General features: G+C 32.5%; 3 protein-coding genes across 4 annotated transcripts in view; 1 reads left to right on the top strand and 2 right to left on the bottom strand.

The window, feature by feature from the left end:
* The window catches only part of LOC133336309 (uncharacterized), a 424,576-nt gene that overhangs the window by 297,008 nt on the left and 103,267 nt on the right, over positions 1-24,301 (bottom strand). The gene's annotated exons all lie outside the window — the stretch shown is intronic.
* On the bottom strand, positions 269-12,740 carry LOC133336307 (receptor expression-enhancing protein 5). 2 transcript variants are annotated; one of them, XM_061544593.1, is made up of 4 exons: positions 12,574-12,740; positions 2,621-2,853; positions 449-548; positions 269-351 (listed from the first exon to the last, which is right to left on the bottom strand). In XM_061544593.1, exons 1-4 carry the CDS (start codon positions 12,713-12,715, stop codon positions 278-280), a joined length of 549 nt encoding a protein of 182 aa, XP_061400577.1. In that variant the 5' UTR covers positions 12,716-12,740; the 3' UTR covers positions 269-277. The 2 variants fall into 2 exon arrangements, with proteins under 2 accessions (XP_061400577.1, XP_061400578.1); XM_061544594.1 differs by lacking the exon at positions 12,574-12,740 and adding an exon at positions 7,630-7,735.
* On the top strand, positions 17,006-22,307 carry LOC133336291 (nose resistant to fluoxetine protein 6). The gene is made up of 12 exons (XM_061544574.1): positions 17,006-17,054; positions 17,150-17,448; positions 17,505-17,682; positions 18,752-18,904; positions 18,973-19,351; positions 19,742-19,907; positions 20,976-21,055; positions 21,123-21,236; positions 21,301-21,662; positions 21,861-22,003; positions 22,068-22,176; positions 22,255-22,307. The coding sequence occupies exons 1-12, from the start codon at positions 17,006-17,008 to the stop codon at positions 22,305-22,307; spliced, it is 2,085 nt and encodes a 694-aa protein (XP_061400558.1).

The raw sequence follows: 24,301 nt of genomic DNA, 5'->3' as shown, positions 1-24,301 counted from the left end.
CTAATGTGATGATGACACATGATGATTTCCAACTACCATCTAATAAAATTCCATTACCAAAAAGTAAGTAAAAAATAATAAACAAAACGAACCAAAGCAAAGTGGAACGCGTAGCATTATATATTTTGCTTTGGTTGTTGTTGCCTGTGTGGTGGTACTAATAATGAGTGTGTGTGTATTTGTAATGGCTGGGAGGAAAAAGGAGGTATGTCTGTTTTTGTTGATGTTGTTTCATTAAATGACTTTATTATTATAGTTGTTGTTGGGCTGTTGAATTTTATTCATTTTTCAAAACGGAACCAATGTTTTTCTTAGCCTGTCCAATGGCTTTGTCTATCGCACTGTCAACAGCTGTAAGCAAATAGAAAAACAAAATAATAGCATTATTTTTTGCAATTTCACTTTTAAAATTATACACAAATTGAGAAATTCAGTTCACAATTATTACCTTGATGATGTTTAAGGAAATATGGGCGCACAATGCGATTGTATATGACATAAGAACCATTTTGTTCGGTTGGTAGCATGCACCAGATCAGGAATCCACACTAAATAAGAAAAAATAAAATTAAACGAAAGAAATGAACAACAATTAGTACGAAATATTGTATTAATGAACATATGTGACTAATTGATATCATCTTCAGTTGACAAAATGTGTTGAAAAGAAGAAAACAAAAATATGTCACATTTTGTTTTTGGTGAAAATGTGTGATGGACCTTTTGGCTGGCACATCAGTATAGGGTTGTTGTTGTTTTAGCAAACTCAAAAACATCATAACGATAATAAAATACTCGTGTCTTTGACATGAAGAATTTCTAAAACACGCAAATGTTGCACGTTCAAAAGGAGGTGAGCGTTAAAAGTGGGTCAACTATCATTATTTTTGCATATTTCCTACCTTAGAAGAAGAAGCATCACAAACTTTGTAAATTTTAAAAAATTACCAGTAAAATAGTGTTCGTCAGTGTTGCTCGTAGATATATACCATCAGCCTATGGTCCGTCGAGCTCTACGGAATAAAACACAGGTTTAATTATTCGGCCATTTTTGGAACAGTTCCAGGGTATTCCGTTCATTTCGTATAAGATTTATAAAGTTTCAAAATACTGACCCTTTGTGTGGGAGATACTAGAAGGAGTGGTCTGATAAGTCCCATCTCCCAAAAATATATAGGTATGGTTGAAAAATTAGGTTGTGCAAAGTTTGGTTTGAACTGGATTTTATAAAATGCATTTCAGAACAATTTTGACCATTTTGTGGCGGATGTACAAGAAGTGGACCGATTTTCCCCATCTCCGAACTTGATTTGAGTTTGAAGGAAATTTTGAGATGGATTATATCGGACATTCCATTAACCTAGTATTGGATTTATAAATGCTGAAAATGTTGATCATTTTAGGTTAGGTCAGGGATATACGGTTGTTAGTAACAATCGGAGACTATTGTCCATTGTGACCATCCTTTATACCTGAAAAGAGAAGGGGAAAAAGAGAAGGAGGGCCTAGAGATGGTTATTTTAGCCACATCAGATTTTTGACAAAGCCTAGGATCCGGTTGGGGTCTATTTTACAGAAGAATGCTAGATTATCAATTTCATATCATAGGGTCACACTGCTTACGTCTTCTGCCAATCAGCGATGGGCATTTATAACGTATATGTTCAATTGTTTCTAGCTCTTCTTTGTCCTCACATAGCCGACAGTAATAATCCTCTCCGTTGGAGTCCCATTTCGAAGTAAGAGATCTAATCCTGCAGTGACCTGTTATGATCCCCACAATGATATTGATCTCTTATTATGTGCCAACAGCGAAGAAGTTCTTCCGCGAGAGAATTCAGGCCAGATAGCTTTTGAGATTCTGCAACCAGGTTCTCCCGACCATCTGTTACCGACTACCTCGCCGTAGAACAAGCGGATTTTGTCAATGAAATAGCCTATGGGTTGTGAACCCCCTCGAGCAAGCTCGTCGGCTATCTTGTTCCCTTCTATGTCACTATGCCCATAAGTTAACTATTCGTCGTATATCATTCAGAGCGGACTTGCAATCAAGAACTGCTTTTGAGTTTATTGTACGACTTCAAAGCCTTGAGGGCCGCCTGACTATCGACATATTATCGGCAGTAAGTGTTTTTACTATATCGGCCGCTTTCGTGATTGCAAGGTATTTTTCTGCTTGAAAAACGCTACAAAGATTGTTAAGTTTATATGAGTTGTATATTTCTAATTCCCTACAGTAAACGCCTGCACCAGTGCCTTCCTCCATCTTTGACCCGTCTTTGTCTGTGCCAAGGCATTTTGCTTCTTCATAAAGGGATGGTGTCACTCCTCCCAAAGATGGCAAGCAGAAACTAGGAATCTTACGTTTCCTAGAGTGGGGGAGGTACAAGGCTCGGTAAATGTTATAGGGTTTGTAAACTTTAAATCGGGTAGTACGTTCACGTGATAGTATCGTGCGCACCAGCTGTCCATACAGACAGGCGAACATTTGTAAATCGACACAAAATTATGTGAAACGGATTTGGTCCAAAAAAACAAGATGTAGGTCTCTATAACCACTTATATATCGATCGGTAATGTTTTAGGGGACTCATAGAAATATCGAAAAATCAACACTTACCTTAATCAACCAGTAGAATGGAATGATTGATGTCAAGATAACCGAGAAATATTCAATAATTGACATAATGCCATATGTCACCCAGTATGTCAACCATTTAGTATCATCCAATTTTGTGCTAGATTCAATGGCATGGATCGATACATAGGCTGGATATACCACACCGATGATATTGCACAGCAATTGAGCGCCATAGCCAAAGATCAAATATAATGCACAGAAGCCAGCGGCACCTATAATGAGAACCAAGAAAATAGCAAAATTAATATTAATAATCACAAACACAGAAAAAAGATTTAAAATAAATTCACCATATTGTGCTAAAGGATTTTCGGCAAATATATTTATTAATTTATTTTGTAATTGTTCAAACATTATTAGAAAAACAAATTTTTTTGACTTTGACTAACAACACGGCCGATGACGACGACAATTGGAGGAGATCGACTTTATAATACTGATGAGATGTGATGTGATTTGAATTTTAAAAAAAGGGATTTTTTATTGCTCCACCCAACCCCAACCAGCCAGCTAGCAATCATCCACAATGAGTGTTTGCGGTTGGTCGGTCGATCGGTCAACTGCTGCTGCTTCTGATTCTTGTTGTAAAAGTTGCCATAAATTCGAAACAATTGTGTAGTGCGGTTTAAATGAAACAACAACAGCAGAGAAAATAGTACAAATCTACAAATATTCTAAATTTAAAATTTAGCTCTTGGTAATTTCACATTGGTTTGGTTGTTTGTTTGTGTCACACCAAGTACTAGAGCGCCGCCTGTATCAGCCAGCAGCATCATAATAGCAGATATTTTGACAACAAAATTAAAATCAATCATTTCTAAGGTGTACGTACGTACAAGTATCGTATATAATTTATGCATCATTAAATATTAACATTATTATGTTATTAAAATTGTTCATATTAATTAAATACATAATACAATTAATTTTCAATATTTGCATTATTACAGTTTGTAGGGTGGGGAGGGACAATGTTGTTTGACCATACGATGACTTCTAGAATTAGGTCGATGTCAATATTTGAGGAAGAAACATCCTTGTGGACCGATTCCCCTTGCTTTTCTGGGGTTAGGCGGATGTGCCATACTATTTCTGTTAAGGGAACCCCACCCATTCTCGATTTTAATTTTTCAAGATTTTCAATGGGCTGGTAAATCAATACCAATGCTTGTTAAGGTTTGTAACTTTGCACAAATATATTTGAAGATTTAAAAAAGAAGAAAAATAATTTACAAAAAATTTTTGTTGTAGTTTTTTGTAATTAAAGAAAAGTCCTTATTTTGGAAGGCGGGCATGATAACTCCACACTGGATCATCGGAATTTCCAACGGTGTTACCTTTATTATTAACAAAATGGCGGACCTGAAAAGAAAAATGTTCAAAATTTATAAATTCCTCATTTGCATTCAGATATTCTGCTTCTTCTTCACAACTTATTTCTGTAAAAGAGACCAAATTAACATCCCTCGTAAAAGCTTATAGACTAATGAGGTCCTTAAATAATTAAGGAGGAAACAGCTTTGCAGGGGGAAATCTTCCAGCTGCTCCGAGAGTAAAGAGATTATTCATGGATGGGCCCAGAGACAACCAATGATTATCACTAAATAACCATGCGGCGCCAGTGTGGTTCGCGAATGTAGGCAATACGCTTTGGAAGATCAAAAAATATCTTTATTCCATCCTCCTTCTTGGTAACACTTGTTTACCTTGGCAACGAATTATTTGTATTTTTGGGGAGGGGAAGGAAAAAGGCATTGCATTTTGACAACCCAAATAAAATAAAAACCCAGCAGTATGAATTTGTATTCCAAATTGTAAACAGTGAAATAAAATTTTAAGTTATTAAAAAAATTCTAAAAATCTCATAAAAATGGAAATGCCAAGTAAGTAAGTCGGGTGTGGTGTTCACACCCTTATACAGAGATAAGCAAATTTCTAATTGGTTTGAATGTTCAGTACCAATTGCCAATGATTTGGAAAAGCGTATATCCGATGCATTTTGTATATTCGATCATCACGGTGATAAGACAATCGATGTTCGAGAAGTTGGTACGGTCTTACGTTTTCTAGGTTGTGTACCCACCGAACAGGAAATAAATGAAATTATAACGGCCACTGAAACAGAAGATTCCAGTGGCGAGGTTCATTTGACCAGATTTCTGCCGCATGTCACACAACTACTAATGGAACATAAGTAAGAATTTTAAAATTTAGAAAAAAATAATAATTTCTGTCTCCATCTCTCTTCTTTTTTTCCAGAATGGAACCAGCTGAACCGGAAAAATTACTGGAAGCATTTCACGTTTTGGATCCAGAAAATCGTGGCTGGCTAACCAAAGATTATTTAAGCAAACTAATGATGGAAGAGGGTGAGCAATTTACACAAGAGGAATTGGATGAAATGATGGCCGTTGCCGTTGATCCTCTAACTGGCAATATACCCTATGAATTCTATTTGAATCAATTAATGGTAAACAATTGTATAAAATTTTCTTTGTTAGTTTTTATTTGCAAAAACTTAACGTGTTGAGATTTTCGTTAGCACAAACCCAAAGATTCAATTTATGAACTTGCGGATAAAATTCAAGCCGAACTCAAAATGAAATCTGCGAAAGCCTCGCGTATTTCTAAATTTGAAATTAAATGACGAAGTTTATGTTTTTAATGAGGATTCTTTTTTCTTCTTTGATTTTGTTACAGGTCTATTTATAAAGAACAGTACGGAAAAAATTAATAAAAATGATGATGATAAAAAATATTGTTTTTTTATTTTTATATAAATCTTAGATTTCAAGTTATTCAGGTGGGGGATGCCCCTTATTTTATGGTTGCGGAATCTTAATTTTTGTATACCAAATATAGCAATAAGCAAAATTCAATAAATTTTAAAATATGATTGTTACTCTTCGAACCGTTTTTTGTGAGAGAGGTTATAGTCCCTGTAAAGTGGTAGCCTTCGAGGAGATTGATACTGTTGTGAGCATACCCTGTTTCTGGCCCCTCTGTTTGAAGACTTCAAACTGTCAAACATTTTTTTTACCTTCACTGTTTTGAAAATGGACAACTTTTTGGTCTTCACTGTTTTGAAAATGGACAACTTTTGGGTCTAATTGAGTATTGCTTGCCCGTATGGTGTCATAAGACCCAATTTGCCCATAATTAGTTAAATTCACTTTTTAGCGGAATTTCTTTCCTAAAGGATACTATATCATATTGTATCCAATATAAATTTAAATTAAAGTGGAATGGTACAATTATATATGGGGTATACAATATCAATATTTATATTTAATTTTAAGATAATTTAATTAAATTAAAAGCAATAAGGAAGGTAGTAAATATACGATACCCTTCACCACTTTGGGTATATTCAACAGATTAGTTCTAACAGACGTCGTATTTTCGAAGGACCATTTTGAGTCAATCGGCTTTGGTGCACCATTAACATAAAATCGGGTAAAACTATATATTGGAGCTATATCTAAATATGATCCGATATCTACAAAACTTGTCACAGGTTAGGTTATACTAATTTCAGTACGTTTTTGCCTATCGGCCATATTTTGGGTCCTTAGTGCACCATTGGCATTAAGTCGGGAGCTATATCTAGATCTGAACCGATTTTTACGAAACTTAACACACATCATTCTAGACTTGATTCAGTACACTATGCCAAATTTCGTCCAAATCCAAAAATATACAGGGACTTTAGTACACCATTTGCATTAAATCGGACGAAAATATATCTAAATCCGAACCGATTTGCACAAAATATAACACACATCATTCTAGACTTAATTCAGTTCGATGTACCAAATTTCGTGCAAATCGAAAGATATATAGGGACGTTGGTGCCCAATTTACATTAAATCTGGCGAATATATATATGGAAGCTATACCTAAATCTGAACCGATTTTCTTCAATTTCAATAGACGTCTGTGCCAAATTTCATGTTTACAATTTAACATCTACAGACGGACGGACATGCAAAGTGGACTTAGAAAGATCTATCTCGTTTCCTTTTGCCGATTACAAACATATGCACAAATACATAATACCCTGTAAAACAGTATGGTGACGATTTGGGGAAGGTACCAAAAGGAGTGGACCAATGTTCCCCATCTTCGATCTTTAACTTAGTTTGGAAGAAATATTTAGATGTGCAAAGTTTGGATGAAATCGGTTACTCCCCTCGAGATTTATGGTGCGCAACAGCCGGATCTGAATAGAATTTGGTCCAAAACACGGGATCAATAGGGTCTATGACGAGGTTTTGCAAATGAAACGACGTATGACGTACTGATTTCACCTACAAACTCCTAACCACCGCCAGTATAATTATCTAATATATATGAGCAAAATCGTCGATATTATGGCGAAGATTATCCCATATTTTATAACACTTTAGGATGACACCAGGTAAAACAACCAACCGGCACCAGAGGACTGGCACAAAAAATAAATTTAAATTTCAAAGTATCAGCTCTGATATTTCCTTTGTTTGCTTTGTGTAATTTTTGCTTTTTTTTCTTAATTTACATTAAGAAAGCGCACAAAGAAAAGTTCCACAAAAAAGTGAATGTCATTAACATCGCTCGGCTATAAATTTAAAGTTCAACATGTAATCTTTATTCTCTACTGCAAACTATAAAATCTTAAGTAAAACAAAATTATCAATAATTGTCTCTTAATAGCTATAGTATATTGGCTGGCGTAGTAAGACACGTAATGAATGGGTTAATGAAATCATTGACATGCATGGATACACCTGTTATGGAATGTTTCATTTTTTGCTTTGCCTCCAGTTGAGTAGCAAGCCATATAAATAGCTGAGTGAGTGAGTTTGCAAAACACACAATAGATACAAAAATATACTATATTAATAACAAATCGAACATTTACAATAGCAAAGTCAAAGTCAAAACCCCGCAACTACTGCTAACAAAAACTTACTACTGCTGCTGATTATTGAAAATAGTAAACTTACCCAGACCAAGTTTAACAATTGCCACGCTATGACGGTGTTCTTTTTCTTGTTTCTCTTTTATATTTTTCCATATATAATCCCATAACCACATTTGGAATTTTGTTTTATTATTTTAAAGAGCGATGTATGTCTAAAGACAGGGCAATGATTTTATTTTGTGTTTTACACGTCAAATTACTTTTCTATTTAATACGTCACCATATAACTTTTTGTTGTTGCAATTGTTTTTTTAATATATCACAATGAAACACCACGGGGAAGACCGACACAGCAAATATTCGTTTGTTCGTTGCTACAACATCAACAACTGCTCGACAGACGGATGGTGATGAATTGAAATAAAACAATAAGAATAAGCACACACGTTGGAATATACATATAAAAAAATTATAATAAGTAGGTTGTATGTTTTTTTTTTGGAATCTTTTACTATGTGAGTAATCGATAATATTATGGCCACGACAACGGTTTTTTCTACTTTTCTATTTAAGATAATTTTGTGCGTTTTTTCTTCGTTTTTATTGAAAACTGATGTTTTCTTTATCTTTATCAATAGGTTGGTTCCATTAATATTTTAAATGTCGATCCAAGACCCAATAGAGTTGTTGAGTTTCTGTCATATCAGATCAATGGTACAATTGTGTTTATATGAAAAAGCAACAGAGCCACTAGCTGCTTCTTGTTCTCTTTCTTCTCTCATGCAATATTCGAAAAAATGTAAACAAAGATAATTTTTGTGTGTACATCGTCGTACTCTGGGGGTCAGCAACTGGAGAGCCGAAAATAAAAGAGAACACCATTGGCCACACAAAGAAAAAAACATTTTTTTGTATGAAAGAAACAAAGGGAAAATCAAAACACACTACACCCTACAGATGGCAATGACGAATGTCTAGTGCTTTGTCAAAACTAAATAAGAAAGGAAATTAAATTTCATGAATTGCGGCATTCCGACCAAAGGTACTACCATCGAGCCATGTTTGAAACCTTAAATCATGAATTATATGTGCCGACGATAGTCGTACATGTAATTCGGAAATAAGAAGTCAAAAACCTTAGACTTAAACAGAGAGTTACCCAAGGAGGGGTGAAACAAAATTGGAAGAATTGTTTAAATGCAAACGGAACTTAGTCCTTATCCGAAAAAAATAATACAAGAAAGGTTGGAAAAAATTTCCATTTTAATGGCTTATTAAAAAAATAAAAACATTTAAGAATAATAAAGGGCATAAGACAAAGAATATATATAAAGGTATATATTGTATGAAATTTTTAGTCGAAGGACCAAAGGAACGAATGTGCGAAAAATTTAGAAATAATTACCAGAAGGAGTGCAACAATAGGTTCAATCTTCAGACTTTATCTTGGCTTGGTAAAGATAATAGATTTTACAAAGTTTGGTTCACATCGGATAGTTCGTTCTAAGGAGGAGTGGACAGATATTCCCCATCTTCAAACTTAAACTATGATCGGTTACTACCTTCGAGAGTTATCATACAAACAGCCCCGACAGACAGACATTTGTAAATGAACTCCAAATTGTCAGAAACGGATTTGATCCAAAGAAACATGGGGTCTCTTAAACCAATAATATTCCTATGTGGCACATTTTAGCCGTAGCAAAGTTTATATACCCTAATGAGCCATAAGGCTACAAAAATATTTTTATGCCGATTTATAAAGGATTTTTTAAATATTTTTTAATATATATAAGTAGTAAAGTCGGACGGGGCCGACTATATGATACCCTTTTCAACACTTTGTATTTTTTTACAAATGTATCCTAACAGACGTCGCCTTTTCGAGGGAATACTAATTTCAGTACGTTGCGTCAATCGGCCTAGCTATGGGTCTTTAGTGCACAATTTACATTTAATAGGATAAAAATATATATGGGAGCTATAACTGAACCGATTTTTACGATTAGCACAGATCATTCGCGACCTAATTCAGTACACTATGCCAAATTTCGTGCAAATCGAAAGATATATTTGACTTTGGTGCACCATTTACATAAAATCGGACGAAACTATATATGGGAGCTATATCTAAATCTGAACCGATTTGTACGAAACTTAGCACACATCATTTTGGACCTAAGTCAGTACCTTATGCCAAATTTCGTGCAAATCGAATGACATATAGGGACTTTGGTGCACCAATTAGATAAAATCGGACGAAACTATATATGGGAGCTATATCTAAATCTGAACCGATTTTCACGAAACTCAGCACACATCATTAAAGACTCAATTCAGTACCCTATGCAAAATTCCGTGCAAATTCGAAAGACATATAGGGACTTTGGTGCCTCATTTACCTTAAATCGGACGAAAATATATATGGGAGCTATGTCTTAATCTGACCCGATTTTTTCGAAACTTGACACACATCATTCTAGACCTAATTCAGAACTCTATGCAAAATTTCATGCAAATCGAAAGATATATAAGGACTTTGGTGACCTATTTACCTTAAATCGCACGAAAATATATATGGGAGCTATATATTTGACAATCTAGTGCTACACAACGTAAGTGCTTATCGGTAGGTCAAGAGACCCTCTATTTCAACAGGCCTATCAAACGGGATTGAATTGTATTCACACTAATGCAATTGAGGAAACACATCAGGAAGAGCTGCAGCTACTGAGACAATGACACAGTTGTGTGGTGTAGACACTTAGCACACATCATTTTGGACCTAAGTCAGTACCTTATGCCAAATTTCGTGCAAATATAGGGACTTGTTAACCAATTAGATAAAATCGGACGAAACTATATATGGGAGCTATATCTAAATCTGAACCGATTTTCACGACAGCACACATCATTAAAGACTCAATTCAGTACCCTATGCAAAATTCCGTGCAAATTCGAAAGACATATAGGGACTTTGTTATTTACCTTAGAGACATATATATGGGTATGAAAGATTTTTTTGACACACATCATTCTAGACCTAATTCAGAACTCTATGCAAAATTTCATGCAAATCGAAGATATATAAGGACTTTGGTGACCTAAAAAATTAATATATGGGAGCTATATATTTGACAATCTGATGAGGATCAGTGGCGAGATCCGAAACTATAGTCTTCCCTGCCTTACCCCTCGGCGAACAATGCCATACATTCCCCACTAAAAAATAGTTGTGTTTTTTTATAAAAACAACAAACTGGGATTCAGCCTGCCTATGTTGCAAAAACAAAATACAAATGGTATCCCAAATAACCCGCCAACAGTACTGAATATCCTTTTTTGGTTTAAAAGTAAGATCAGGTTTTATACGAGACTGGTTTTGTTGTTGGTTATATTTAAAATAAACAATTATATACAGAAAGAGTAAATTGAATTAAACTGTCGTTTGATAAGTTGAGTAAGCTACAGAATCATTTGCTTCTATTAATATTAAACGGCATATGGCATTATAATTTTTTCTGGGTTAAGCTACTTTATGAGGATATATTTGACATAAAATGCAATGGAATTGACAATTTAAAACCACTGGTTAACGAAATGCAGTGCAATGCAAATAGGACATTGTGTACGATATGAACTAGAGATAGTGTGAATCACATTTAAAAATAGTATTTCCCCAAAGTTCCGACATTTTATTCAATAATTGCAAAAAATACGGTAATACAATCGAAATAAACAATATCGACAGAGTTCGGGATCGGTTATTATTATAAAATTATTAGATTAGATTTGTATCTATGGTAGTCAATCAATATTAATAAACCTAATTGATTAAGAATTTGCTGAGTTGAAACATTTTTTTTTATCAAAATATTGTCGTGTCCCGTGTTAAGTACATACAATGGTTGAATAGTTTGACTAACATACTACTAATATTTTTTGTGGTAATATTTTTCTCTTGGAAACAAAACTATATTTTTTTTTCAAAACAAAAAAAAAATCATATTAATCACAGTATTATTATTACTTTCAAAACATTATTTGTTGGGTGTTAAAAAAATACTGGTATAGCCCTACAAAAATTCAAACCAATAAAAATAAAAAAGAACATGAGGTAAAAGGTGAAATACAAAACAAACTGAAATGGGGTTGTTATCATCTTTATCCAATCAGCCACGTCATTTCCTTAAAAAAAACGTTCATGGCAACAAAAAGCCCTACTTTATTTTCCAAAAGAAAAATCAACATAAATTCACAATAAGAAGGGAAATCAGATATATTATTCGTTTGAAATCCCTCATATAAACAATCTTTAAGATAAATAAACATGTAATTGATAACCGGCAAAATAATACCCAAGAAATTCAAAAATAAGCAAGCTAATAAGAAAAAGAAGTAATGTTTTTGTATCGATTTTGTCGCACACACATTTTTCATGTGACTATTTTCGTTCGGCGGGTAGATGCAGCAGCAGTAGCAGCGTAGGGGTCAAACAACATTTCACAATGTATAATTTTTAATTATAATCTCATGATATATATACACGTATATATGTACCTATATAAAGCTAATGCGGTTCGGCCGCTGTTGTTCTAGCAAAAAATAAAATAAAAACATAACAACAAAAACCCCCCGCAACAAAACCGACCGACCGAGCCACGTAGAAGCTGATGTATAGATGAATGTTGGAATGATGCGTGGCAATTTTACTTTCGTTTTAAATGCAAGACAAGAAGGGCATGAGAATGCGGTGTTATATAGCAGACGATGTGTTGTGTTGCCGGCCCTACAAACTGAAACCAGCCAAATAAACACGACGCCACTATGGCTCAGACCTTTAAATAAGGATGAATGGTGGTGGTGATGATGGCAATTTTCCTCCATTTCACTTGACAATAAAATGACGTAAACTGAGATTTATACTTCGCTACGTTCCTACAGACGAAATTCCATTGCTCGTATTTATTTTTGGCGACACAAATATAAAAAGAAAAACGACAGAAAAAGACAACAGACTACTCACCTAAAAATAGATAAAGTTTGGGAATATTTGTTTTTTCCTCAACTTTATCGAAAACTTTGGTCCATGGTTTCGATTTGTCATTCAATGATTTATCCAATGTATCCTTATATTGATCGATGAATTGTTGTACTTGGGCTGCCATTTTGGGGATTTTGTTTTCTAATCACTACAATGGATTTGATAGATTAAATATAATTAAAACGAATCAAACGAATCGGCTTGAATTTTGTATTTGAAACAGCTGCTAACCTTCGTGTGTTTAAAAAGACTTTTGATTACCTGTCTGACGTTAGCTACGTTGCTAACTATCGATAACAACAATGTGGTTGAAATTACAGGGTGGTACAAAACACAAATAAATGTATTTATTGGCAAAAAGAAATTAATATATCAAATTTGAAAATGTGAATTGTGTAGGGATTTCAATTATTCGTGGTATTGTAGTATTCAATGAGAAATACCGGTTTTTGCCATAAATGGTAGTTTGCCATAAATGGTAGTTTGTAGGCGAGAGGGGTGCGAGGAAGAAAAACAAAAAATTGCCTGTTCAGAATTTGCCGTATACGCAAATTCTGCTTTGCTCTGTTCGTTGAAAACCATTTTGTTGACATTTCCTTTTGAACCTATTCGCTTTACTGACACACAGCCGGCTTTTGTTTACAAACCTGTTGCTTTAATTTGTGCAAGTGAAATTTAATTTTTAAGTTTTGCAATTTATATAATAAAATATATAAAAAATAAATAAAATATTTAAAAAAATCTTTAAAATGCAAACACTTTTGACTTTTATTTTCTTTCTTTTGTATTTTGATTCGCAAATTTGGCAAAGAAAAATTTGCTAATGGAAAAGCAAGCGAAAATTTCAAAAGAGAAAACAAAAAATTTGCCAAATAAAAATCTGAAATACAGGGTAATTCAAAATAATTCAATTGCTGGAAAAGAGGTGTTAAAGTACATTTACATATATGATTTTAAATCGACTCGATTAACGAAATCCAGAAATACACCCTAATTGTTTACACATACCTTTAATCATGATTTAAATACGGATCAGCTGATGTTTGTTAGTATACATACAAAATTATAAATTTGCTGCAAAAATATTTGTTTGCAATTTGAACATGAAACGAAGAATTACAACAATGGAAATGTTTTTGCAATGGTGCGATCGTTTGGAAATTAAAAAAAAAAAAACAAAGAAAAACACAAAAATTCTATAAACAATTCTTATTTAATTTTTGTATTTTATTACCCGTTAAATGAAACAGTTGCAAATTTTGGTACATTGTGAGAGAGTTGTATTTTTTCGCACAAAAACCGCGTTGCATCTCAGTAGTATCATGATTTCGATCATGATTTAAAATAAACCATGCCGCACGATGATTTAATTTTGTATGGTAAATTTAGCCTGATTAAGGAAATAAACCCTGAATCAGTCTTTAATCATGATTAGATGTTATATGTAAATCCGCTTTTAGGCTACGTTTAGACTACTAAATCCACTCGATCTCAAATGTCAATTCCATTGCGTATACGTCACGTAAATCCAGTGGATTATATTTGACGTATACGCTATGGAATTGACATTTGCGATCGAGTGGATTTCGTAAATCTAAACGTACCTTTAACATGGTACAATTATTCAAGGTAGGCCACATGGCATAATTACAGAAGGTAGTCTCATTAGAGCATTTTATGTTGGCAACCTATCTGTCAAAATTTTCCTTATAATATTTCACATGGTTGGCAACATTGCCCATCGAATTCAAGTAAAAATTGCCCCCTTTTACAGTTAATCGAGACATCAGCTGCGCTAAATGGACTACCTAGTTATTGTGTCATGGAACACATCTATCAATTTTTAATAATATGAACAATAAATTCCATAAAATGTTATGTATGTCGATTTGCATATTTTCAATAAATTAAACAAAACATATTTTCAAAAACTGAACATTGCTCTCAAGATTTAACCTTGGTTTTTACATCTTATATTTATAAGTTTTAGAAGCAGGAAACATCAAAATATTTAGTAAATATGCCAAAATTAGATGGCAATACTTCAAAATCAAAATAAGAGCCAATCAGAAGTTGGCATTCCTGTTTACCATTTTTACTCGAACACATTTATCGAGCAATTTTGTTTTGTGCTCTCTTAAATTTGAGTTAATGTTTTACCAGTCTTGTGGGTTGAGGAACGGTTTTCGAGTAAAAAGTTGCTAAACATGTAAAAGGAGTAGATTCTTTCAGGTTCTGGAACGGAATTATTCTAAAATCCATTTTTTTACAGATGAATTTATTAACATTGATAAGAAGAAATTTATGGTTTTAAATCATATTCCCAACTCGATTTTGAAAATATCTACAAAAAGGTCACCCAGCAAGCGAAAGTCAGCTGGTCTTTGAACTTTGTTTATGTTTTCATAATGGAATAGTATGTTTACATTGTACCGGATTTAGTTAACCCAGTGGGTTTTAATTGTCAATTCCATTGCGTATTTGTCAAATGAATACTCATAAAGTATGTTAACCCTGCAAAAAGTTCTAATGTAAATGCTGTTCAAGTCAATTAATAATAATGGATTTTGTTGACAGCAAACTTGAAAAGCAGCTGATATCTAGCAGAAAAGCCCCCAAACGGTCAAATTTTTATTTACATTTTTTCATACAATTTAGTCAAAATTGAAATCATATGGTCTTACCGTACGGCCTTAGATTTGGTTCATTATTCCATGGTATTAAAATATATGAGACCAAATCTTATAGTACGTTTACATTCTACTGGCTTTATTATGACAATATTTCCATAGTACTTTTAGAAGTAGTCCAAACGCAGGGTTGAATTTTAAATTATCTCGAAATAGCATAGGGTTTCGAGAAATAATATGAATGCGTACACCCAAAACAATATAAAAATTTTAAATAGGAAGTCTTGACAAGCTTTTTGGTATTTATTATCAACACTTTTTTGTTTATTATCAACAGTTTATAAGTGCAAGAAACTTAACAAATAAAACGGCTTTACATTAGAATTTTTAACGGGTTAACTTACTTTCTGAAGATTGGTTTGATATGAATACAAGGGAATTGACAATTGACGAAATCTGACGCTTTCGATTTGTAAATTGAGATACCAAATCCTAGCTGTTAAGAGTGCGTTTAGACTGCTAAATCCACTCGATTTCAAATGTCAATTCCATCGCGTATACGTCTTATGCAGCTTCCAAATCCAGTGGATTATACATGACATAATATATATATATATATATATATTGTTACGAAAATAACTTTAGATTTAAGATTAATTTAGATGAATTCCGTTAATTTAAGAATTTGAATTGTAACGTAAATTTCTACTACGCAGTTTATTTGAATAACTTCACAACAACAACTACTGTATAGATTTTTCTACATCCTTCCATTTCCTCTTTCATTGTCTATTTTGTTGCTGACGTACAATTCTTGTTAAACGTCATCATTGATGATCGCTTAATTCCTCTTTCTTTGTTAATATGTGTTGTTGTTATTTTTCAATGTAAGTTTGTATGTGTTGTTATTGTTCACTCAATGTAAGTTTTTTTGTGTTTGTTGCATTGGTAGATTGTTCGTAATCTAGGCCTAGATAGCGACAGGCAAGGCTCATATAAATAGAGGAAATGGAAAGGCAGTTAGTCAGTTGTGAATCAGATTTGAAACCGTCGTGTAAAGTAAAGTGCAAAGTAAAGTTGTGTGAATAAAGTCATTGTAATAATCGTAATCTGAAAGAACCCGCGTTTTATTTGATACGAACTGTATCGGGAAATAAAACAACGTCTACACGGGATAAAGTAAAATCCAAGAACGTAACAATATATATATTTCGGATTTCATAAATCTAAATGCACTTTACGACTTAAAGCAAAATGATAAAATGTTGATTTTTCAGCTGTTATTTGTTTATCTATACATGGTTTCGCAATTTGTGTGGCAATTTTTCAATCAATATTCGCATAATTTTGATAGGAATTGCACTCCAACAATAAATATTTTGTTGCAAAAACAGAAATTGTAGCACAAATATATATTTAATTTATGTTGCACGTTAGCTTTTCTTAACACGACAGATTTAAGCCTAATAATTTTAATTGTTATTTTTTTAATTCAATGAAAATTGAGCCAGCAATGCGAATTAATACATTGCACTTTTACCTCTGTAAATGTGTGTGTAATCTATTTCCAGTTTGACTAGATAGTTGTATTTTCTTTGCATGTTAGATCTCATTAATATTTGGAAGAAAAAAATAATCAATAATTATATATGACCATCATTCAATATGCTTTTATGCGTGTCATATATATTTAATAGATTGTTAGAATGTAGCTATATTTGAGAAATAGTTTAATTCAGTATTAAAGTAACTTGACGGCGGTATAGAAAATGTCGTCGTTAAGAATGATTCTGTTTTTAATTGCAATAAGGAATATTCATAGTGAAACAAATCGTGAGTTATTTATAAAATAATTCATTTGTTCTATAAGTTCATTAAAATTGCGACGGACGAAATCATAATCTGAAGCCAAACTCTTTCAGTTACAGCATATCGCCAATTGCCTCCATTGCATACATTGGACAATTATGACGATTGTTTCATAAGATCAGATGACTCTGCTAAGTATTGTTTATTATTTGGCGAAATTGAAGCTGATAATTCGGAATTATGGCATCAAATAGAGGAATATTCAAAGGACACGGTGCATCGATATCGTCACGATTATATATTTATGGGTTTATGTGTTGATAAATGCATGGAAATGTTAAACAACTCAGATTCGAATATTCGTAAAAGTAACATCAATAACAGACAACAACATCGTGATTTAACAACATACGATGAGGCAAGTGAAATGCAAAAAGATATAATTTTGTATTACTTACGGTGCTTCTTTTATAGATAATACAATATTATCAGAGGATATATAAAACTGATTCGAATGTGTTGGATGTTAGTGAAGAGTACGCCATTTTGGATAAATGTGCCAATTTTGTATTTCAAATCAAATACAATTTGACATTACGCACATTTGTGGAATATTGTAAGACATATGAGAATACATCATCATTCCAAATAGGTAAATATTGACAGCGTGTTTTTTTAATAGTAAACCTAGTATAAGAAAATTGTCTATGCTGAGAACATGATGCAATAATAAGGTGATGTATTAAAACAAAAACCTTTGTTTTTGTCTCGACCATCTGTCAAATTTTTCCTTATAATATTTCACGTGGTTGGCAATATTGCACATCAAATTCAAGTAGAAATTACGCTATTTGACAGTTAATTGAGTCATCAGTGGCGCTAAATGGACAACCTGTTTATTAAGCTATGGCTGAGAAAGTATTCCCATGGCATAATTATACAAGGTAGTATACCGGTACGCATATAATGTGTTCAGTGGTAAAAATTGGGAAATTACATCTAAAACTTATAAATATAAGATGTAACAACCGTGGTTAAAACATGAGAGCAATGTTCAGTTTTAGGAAACATACTTGTTTAATTTATTGAAAATATTCCAATCGACATACATACAATTTTATGGAATTTAAACTCCTTGTACATTAGAACTTTTTACCGGGTTAACCTACTTTATGAGGATTTATTTGACATATATGCAAAGCAAATGACAATTTAAACCCATACTTAAAACATACATAAACTTTTATGGAAATTATTTTTCATTTTATTTGAAATTGATATATGAATTCCAAATTAAAAAGTGTTGCCATTATCAATTTCTCAAATGAGACTACCTTGTATAGTTATGTCATAATACTGTACATATTTATCATGATGCAATAATGAGGTGATGTATACCAACAAAAACCTTTGTTTTTGTCTCGATTATCTGTCAATTTTTTCCATATAATATTTCAAATGGTTGGCAACACTGCACATCGAATTCAAGTAAAAATTACCCACTTTGACAGTTAATCAAGACATCAGCTGCTCTAAATGGACTAACTATTCATTGTGCCATGATATTTATTGTATATTTGACTTTAGAAGCCACCACTTACAGAGTTGCTTCTTTGTTATTCACTTGTAGTTATTCCACCTTGTATTATTGTACCATGGTTACAAATAAAATTTGAAGGCTCGGATTTATTTTTCATACATATGTTTTCCTATATCTTTAGGATATTTGGAGGCAATTGGTTTTTTGGTATTGCTATTATTGATATTATTCAATGTTGCCTCGTCGATTTATGATTATCATCTAAAGTGCAAACAAACATCCTCAACACCCGCTACAAGCTTTGATTATTATAGCAAATCTTTGGATAGCAAAGGTATGTATTCTCCCAAATAATTTTAGAGATAATAAAAAAATATAACATTATACTCTTTTAATCCTTAGGTTCCATATTAACATCTGTGCTAACATCCTTTTCAATTGCCAGAAATTATAAAAAACTAACGTCATCGAATGATGACCATCAGCAGTTTCAATTTACCTATTTATTTAGGGTCTTCACTATGTTCTTTGTAATATGGGCTCATGCATTAATGCTTGTCCTAGCATCACCGCTTGAAAACCCTCTATTTATTGAAGAATTTCTACAACGTTCTGTAACGATGTTATTTCAAAATGGCAGTACTCTAATACAAATATTTTTTATATTAACGGGATTCTTTATGAAACTAAAATTTGATGGGGAGAAGCCAATTACACCGCAAACCAAATATAATTATTGTGTATTGGTGTATGTTGATGTATTTTTACAACGCTACTTAAGGTAAATATTTTTTAAAATTTTTTTTACATTAAATCCTTCATTTGAATCCTTCAAATATAATCCACTGGATTTTTGAACTGGATTAACGTGACGTATATGTAATGGCATTGACGTTTGAGATCGAGTGGATTTTTTAGTCTAAACGCGTACTAATATTAAAATAATATATAAATGACAGTCAGCTGATACGCTATGAAATTGATATTAGAAATCAAGTGGATTTAGAAGTCTAAAGAGTTGGAATGGAATTCTTTGTTGTACAAATCAGTAGTGCTATTCTGTAACATATATATTAAATATGCCATTGTTGTGAAAAATCATTCAATTATGATAATGTAAACATAATTTAATTAATTTTAAAATTACGTTTTCGGTCTTTTTTTTTACCAGATTACTTCCTTCCCTGGCTCTATTAATTCTCTTCAATGTTACTCTATTAAGTCATTTGGGAAATGGACCAATGTGGACTCATATCGTCGAAGGTGAAAGAGTTTTTTGCTCTCAATATTGGTGGAAAAATATTTTCATGATTAATAACTTTATGATGGAGGATAGTGTAAGTAGTTATATTAAAATTAAATAAAATCATATATCAATTCCATAGCGTAAACGTCAATTATTAAAATGACGCCATAGAATTGACATTTGAGATCAAGTGGATTTAGTAGTCTAAACGTGCTATAAATCTAGCTGAATTCGCATCGATTTATCATACGAAATTTATCCACATAAAGTTCATTTACATTTACCATTTAAATCGAGTCGGTTAAATATATTAATCATGATATAAATGAAAATCAGCTGATCTACAACATTTTTAATTTGTGCAAAAAATATTTTTTTTTTGCAAATTGAAAATAAAAGTTTGCGTTGTGTGTGAAATGTAAAATAAGTGATATAGACCATAGTTCCGTTCCAGAACCTAAAAGAATCTACTCATTTTACATGTTTTCCAACTTTTTACACGAAAACCGTTCATCAACCCACAAAACTGGTAAAACATTGACTCACATTTAAGAGAGCACAAAACAAAATGGTGTTCTCTTTGAAAACTTTTTACTCGAGAAATTTTGTCGAGTAAAAAATTGTAAACAGGAATGTCTACTTCTGATTGGCTGTTATGTTGATTTTGAAGTATATTTTGGCATATTTACTAGAGCAATTTTGATTTGTTTCCTTTTTACTAGATTTACTATTAAAAAAAGTACTGGAACAGACCAAATAATTTTATTAATTTTTATCTATCTTCGTATTTGGATCAGCAGATTGACATTCAGATCATGATTAAGGTTATGTGAAAACAGGTGTATTTCTGAAATTGTGAAAATATTCATTGACAGCTGACTGTAACTTTACATCAATTTTACACTAGTCTAAACTGCTGGAATTTTGTAACTCGTTTTACAAATCGAGTCGATTTAGAGGTCAAAGTCTTAACCCGCCCTTTAGTATAAGATAGATTAACAAGATTCACAAGATTACATTACAGGGTTAACCTACTTTATGAGGATTTATTTGACATATATACAAGGGAATTGACAATTTAAAAGCACTGGGTTAACGCAATCCGGTACAATGTAAATGAACTATAACAAGATTTTAATGTATTCCTTTATTTCTATAGTGTGCCCATCATACATGGTATTTAGCTGCAGATTGTCAGTTGTTCGAATTGTATCTGATAATATTAATAGTCACTGCAAAGTTAGTACCATTTCCTGGTCTGAAAGTTGTAGAAATATTTACATTCGATTTCTCTTTCTACTTTCAGATTTAAATGGTCTAAGAAATATCTATATATTCTACTCGGCCTATGTGCAATAATCATACCAGGTGTACTTACCTATAATTATCAACTGCAACCGATACCCCGTGCAACTCCAGAGTATGTGGATTGATTTACACATTTATTATTTTTTTTAATTATTATTTTCCCTACTTATTTACAGATATTATCGTTATTTCTATTTTCAAAACTCTGAAACCTATTACAAAACCTATTTTCCTTTCTACTGCAATCTAGGTGGTTATTTAATGGGTATTATTTGTGCCGAAATCTACGCCAATTCTTCGAAATTTCAAGAACTGAAGCGAGAATGTGGAAAATATGCTGGCCTCCTCAAAGTTCAAGTGCCATTTTTGTTGATAATGATGGTAATAGGGTTTGGTATTTTACTTAGTGGGCTTATATTTGATTCCCAAAGTATACAGGAGTCTTCCGTGTGGGTAGCCCTCTATGCGGCGTTCTATCGCAATTTATGGATCATTTTCGGGGGAATTGCATTAATGAGCATGATATTGAAATTTGGATGTAAGTATTAATGTTCAGTCTTAAATATATGAAATAAGACGACATAAATGTCTAACAGCTGATTTGTATTTACTGTTATAGCACAATCACATTGTACTTAATAAATCCCTCAGACAAATCTTCATAACGTGGCACACATCATTAATTACACTGAACACATTTAAACATGATTAAATTTTAATTTTTTATATATTTCAGGGATTGCATATGATATAGCAAATTTAAATATATTTCGGATTTTGGGAAGATTGACATTTCAAATGTATTTGTGGCATATAAACATTGTAAGACTATTATTTGGATTTTATCGCCAACCCTTCTACGTGAATGCATTTTTTGCGGTATGCAGAAAAAAATAACCACATCTAAATTTTATAGTATACAATTTTTTATTATACTTTATAGATTGGTCAAATAATTCTGGCATTTATTTTGTCAGCAATTGTAGCTTTTTTTGTGGCACTATTGGTGGAATATCCCATGAGTAATATTGTAAATGTTCTTTTTAAAAAAGGTGAGTATGACAGTAATTAAACTTTAATAGTTGCTACAAAAAATTGTAAACCCTTACGTTTTTCTTTAACATTTTTAGCAAGGAGGGCAAAAAGCAAAGACGTAGTAGAGGAAATGAAATCTGACCCATAAGCAGAACAGACAAGATTTTTCTTTTAAAAAGTACCTGTCAAAATTTGTTTACATTATTATTGGACTTGATTAATTGTTTTAGTAAAAGACAAAAACAAATCAGCTAATCTACAAAATACTTGTTTTCTTTTAATATTTGTGAATCAAATGATAATATACAGTCTAATGGTGTTTTTACACGATATGTATTTTACATATGTGCTGTCACTTATTTCATCCATATGTAATTCCGTATGTGTGTCAAAATTAGCAGTGTACACAAAACATTTATTTTTGTGTTCAAATTGGCATATGTATTTTACATATGACATAACCTATAAACAAAAAAACACTTATTTTTTCTTAAATCAACATCATTTTTTTATTAAACACCTACAAACGAAATAATAATTTGTAATTGTTGCCTTTTCATCCTTTTTTTTGAATTGCAATTGAAATATTTGCTTCCAACAATGTGTTTCATTCAAACAGCTGATTTCCTTATGTTTCACATACGAAAATAGAGCGCGTCCTATTCGGAAAAAAATACATATGTAATTGCATATCGTTTTGACACATTTCCGTATGTTTCACATGACGAGTTCGATTTCCATATGTAAAAAAGTGACAGCACATATGTAAAATACATATCGTGTAGAAACACCATAAACCATGATGCAATAATAAGGTGATGTATCAAAAACCATCTGTCAAATTTTTCCTTATAATATTTCACATGGTTGGCAACAATGCGCATCGAATTCATGTAGAAATTACGCACTTTGACAGTTAATCAAGACATCAGCTGCTCTAAATTGTCAACCTATTCATTGTGCCATGGTCTAAACGTGTCACATTTTGGTTTTTGTTATGGGTTAAACAAACATTTTACTGCGTTCTCTATTGGAGTTTGAGAACAAATCATAACCTTTCCTTAATTTTTCTTGTTTATTTGTTGAAAAAGATGTCAATTAAATACAACCACTTGTGGCGTATGCTTTTTTATATTTGACAGAATAAGTTACAACCATGGTATAATTATTACAAGGTACGGCACAGCTGCCAAATAAACACAACCACTTGTTGCGTATACTTATTTTATATTTAGCAGAAGAAGCCACCATGTACATAGTTTTTTTATTATTCACCTCAAGCTACCCTACCTTGTATTATTGTACCTGGAATGTAATGACGATATTCCTTTATCCGAAACTCCGTCACAGGTCGTTTTTCACTAATAATCGTTTCACAGTTTCGCAAAAACACCACATCACGTTACGTACAGCGACTAATCATATATCAAGAATTTCTATATCTCCGCCCCCAAACAATATGGCAACGTTACAAAGTTGTCAATTCGAGGAGGCCACGTTTTCAGTTGTACGAAACGTCAAACTTTGTTGACGTTGACATTTAGAGCATATTCTCCAATACTTTGCTTGACGTCGGTAAATTCGGTTGTGCGGGTCGGCATTTGTTGTTGTTGTTGCATTTCTATTTGATTCAATATTTTAATTAATTTCCTGTATTTAAATGGAATTGTTTTAACTGAGTAATCGTGGTGAAACAAGAATCAATTTGTAAATATAAACATGAATTATTGCGGGAATTGACGTTTAAAATAGAAAATAAAAGAAATACATCAAAATGAAGCATGAAAAGAAATTAAGTGAAGCAAAAGAGCACACATACATGGACAAAAAACAAAGATTACGACGACGACGAAGAAGAAAGGCAATGGCAGGCACGGGCGGCCACAATTCAGGTCGCCTTTCTTAAGCAGAGCGCGACCGAAAAAAAGCCAGCCATAAGACCAAGTCCAAATTGATTGATAATAAAGTCCAAATGTGTTGTTGAAAAAATGAGCGAACGAACGAAACGAGCGTGAAAAAATTAAATACTAAAGTTTGCTCCAAGCGCATAAGTTTATATAATTCTTATTGAAAGTTGTTGTTCATCATCGTTGTTGTGATAGGAACCAATTTCGAAAAATATGCCAGCGAACATTTCTTTTT

This window comes from Musca vetustissima, unplaced genomic scaffold, assembly GCF_032173495.1.
Source record: "Musca vetustissima isolate MV318-11 ecotype Yass unplaced genomic scaffold, APGP_CSIRO_Mvet_v1 utg2253, whole genome shotgun sequence".
Lineage (NCBI taxonomy): Eukaryota > Metazoa > Arthropoda > Insecta > Diptera > Muscidae > Musca > Musca vetustissima.
This window is presented reverse-complemented; position numbering and strand designations above follow the sequence as displayed.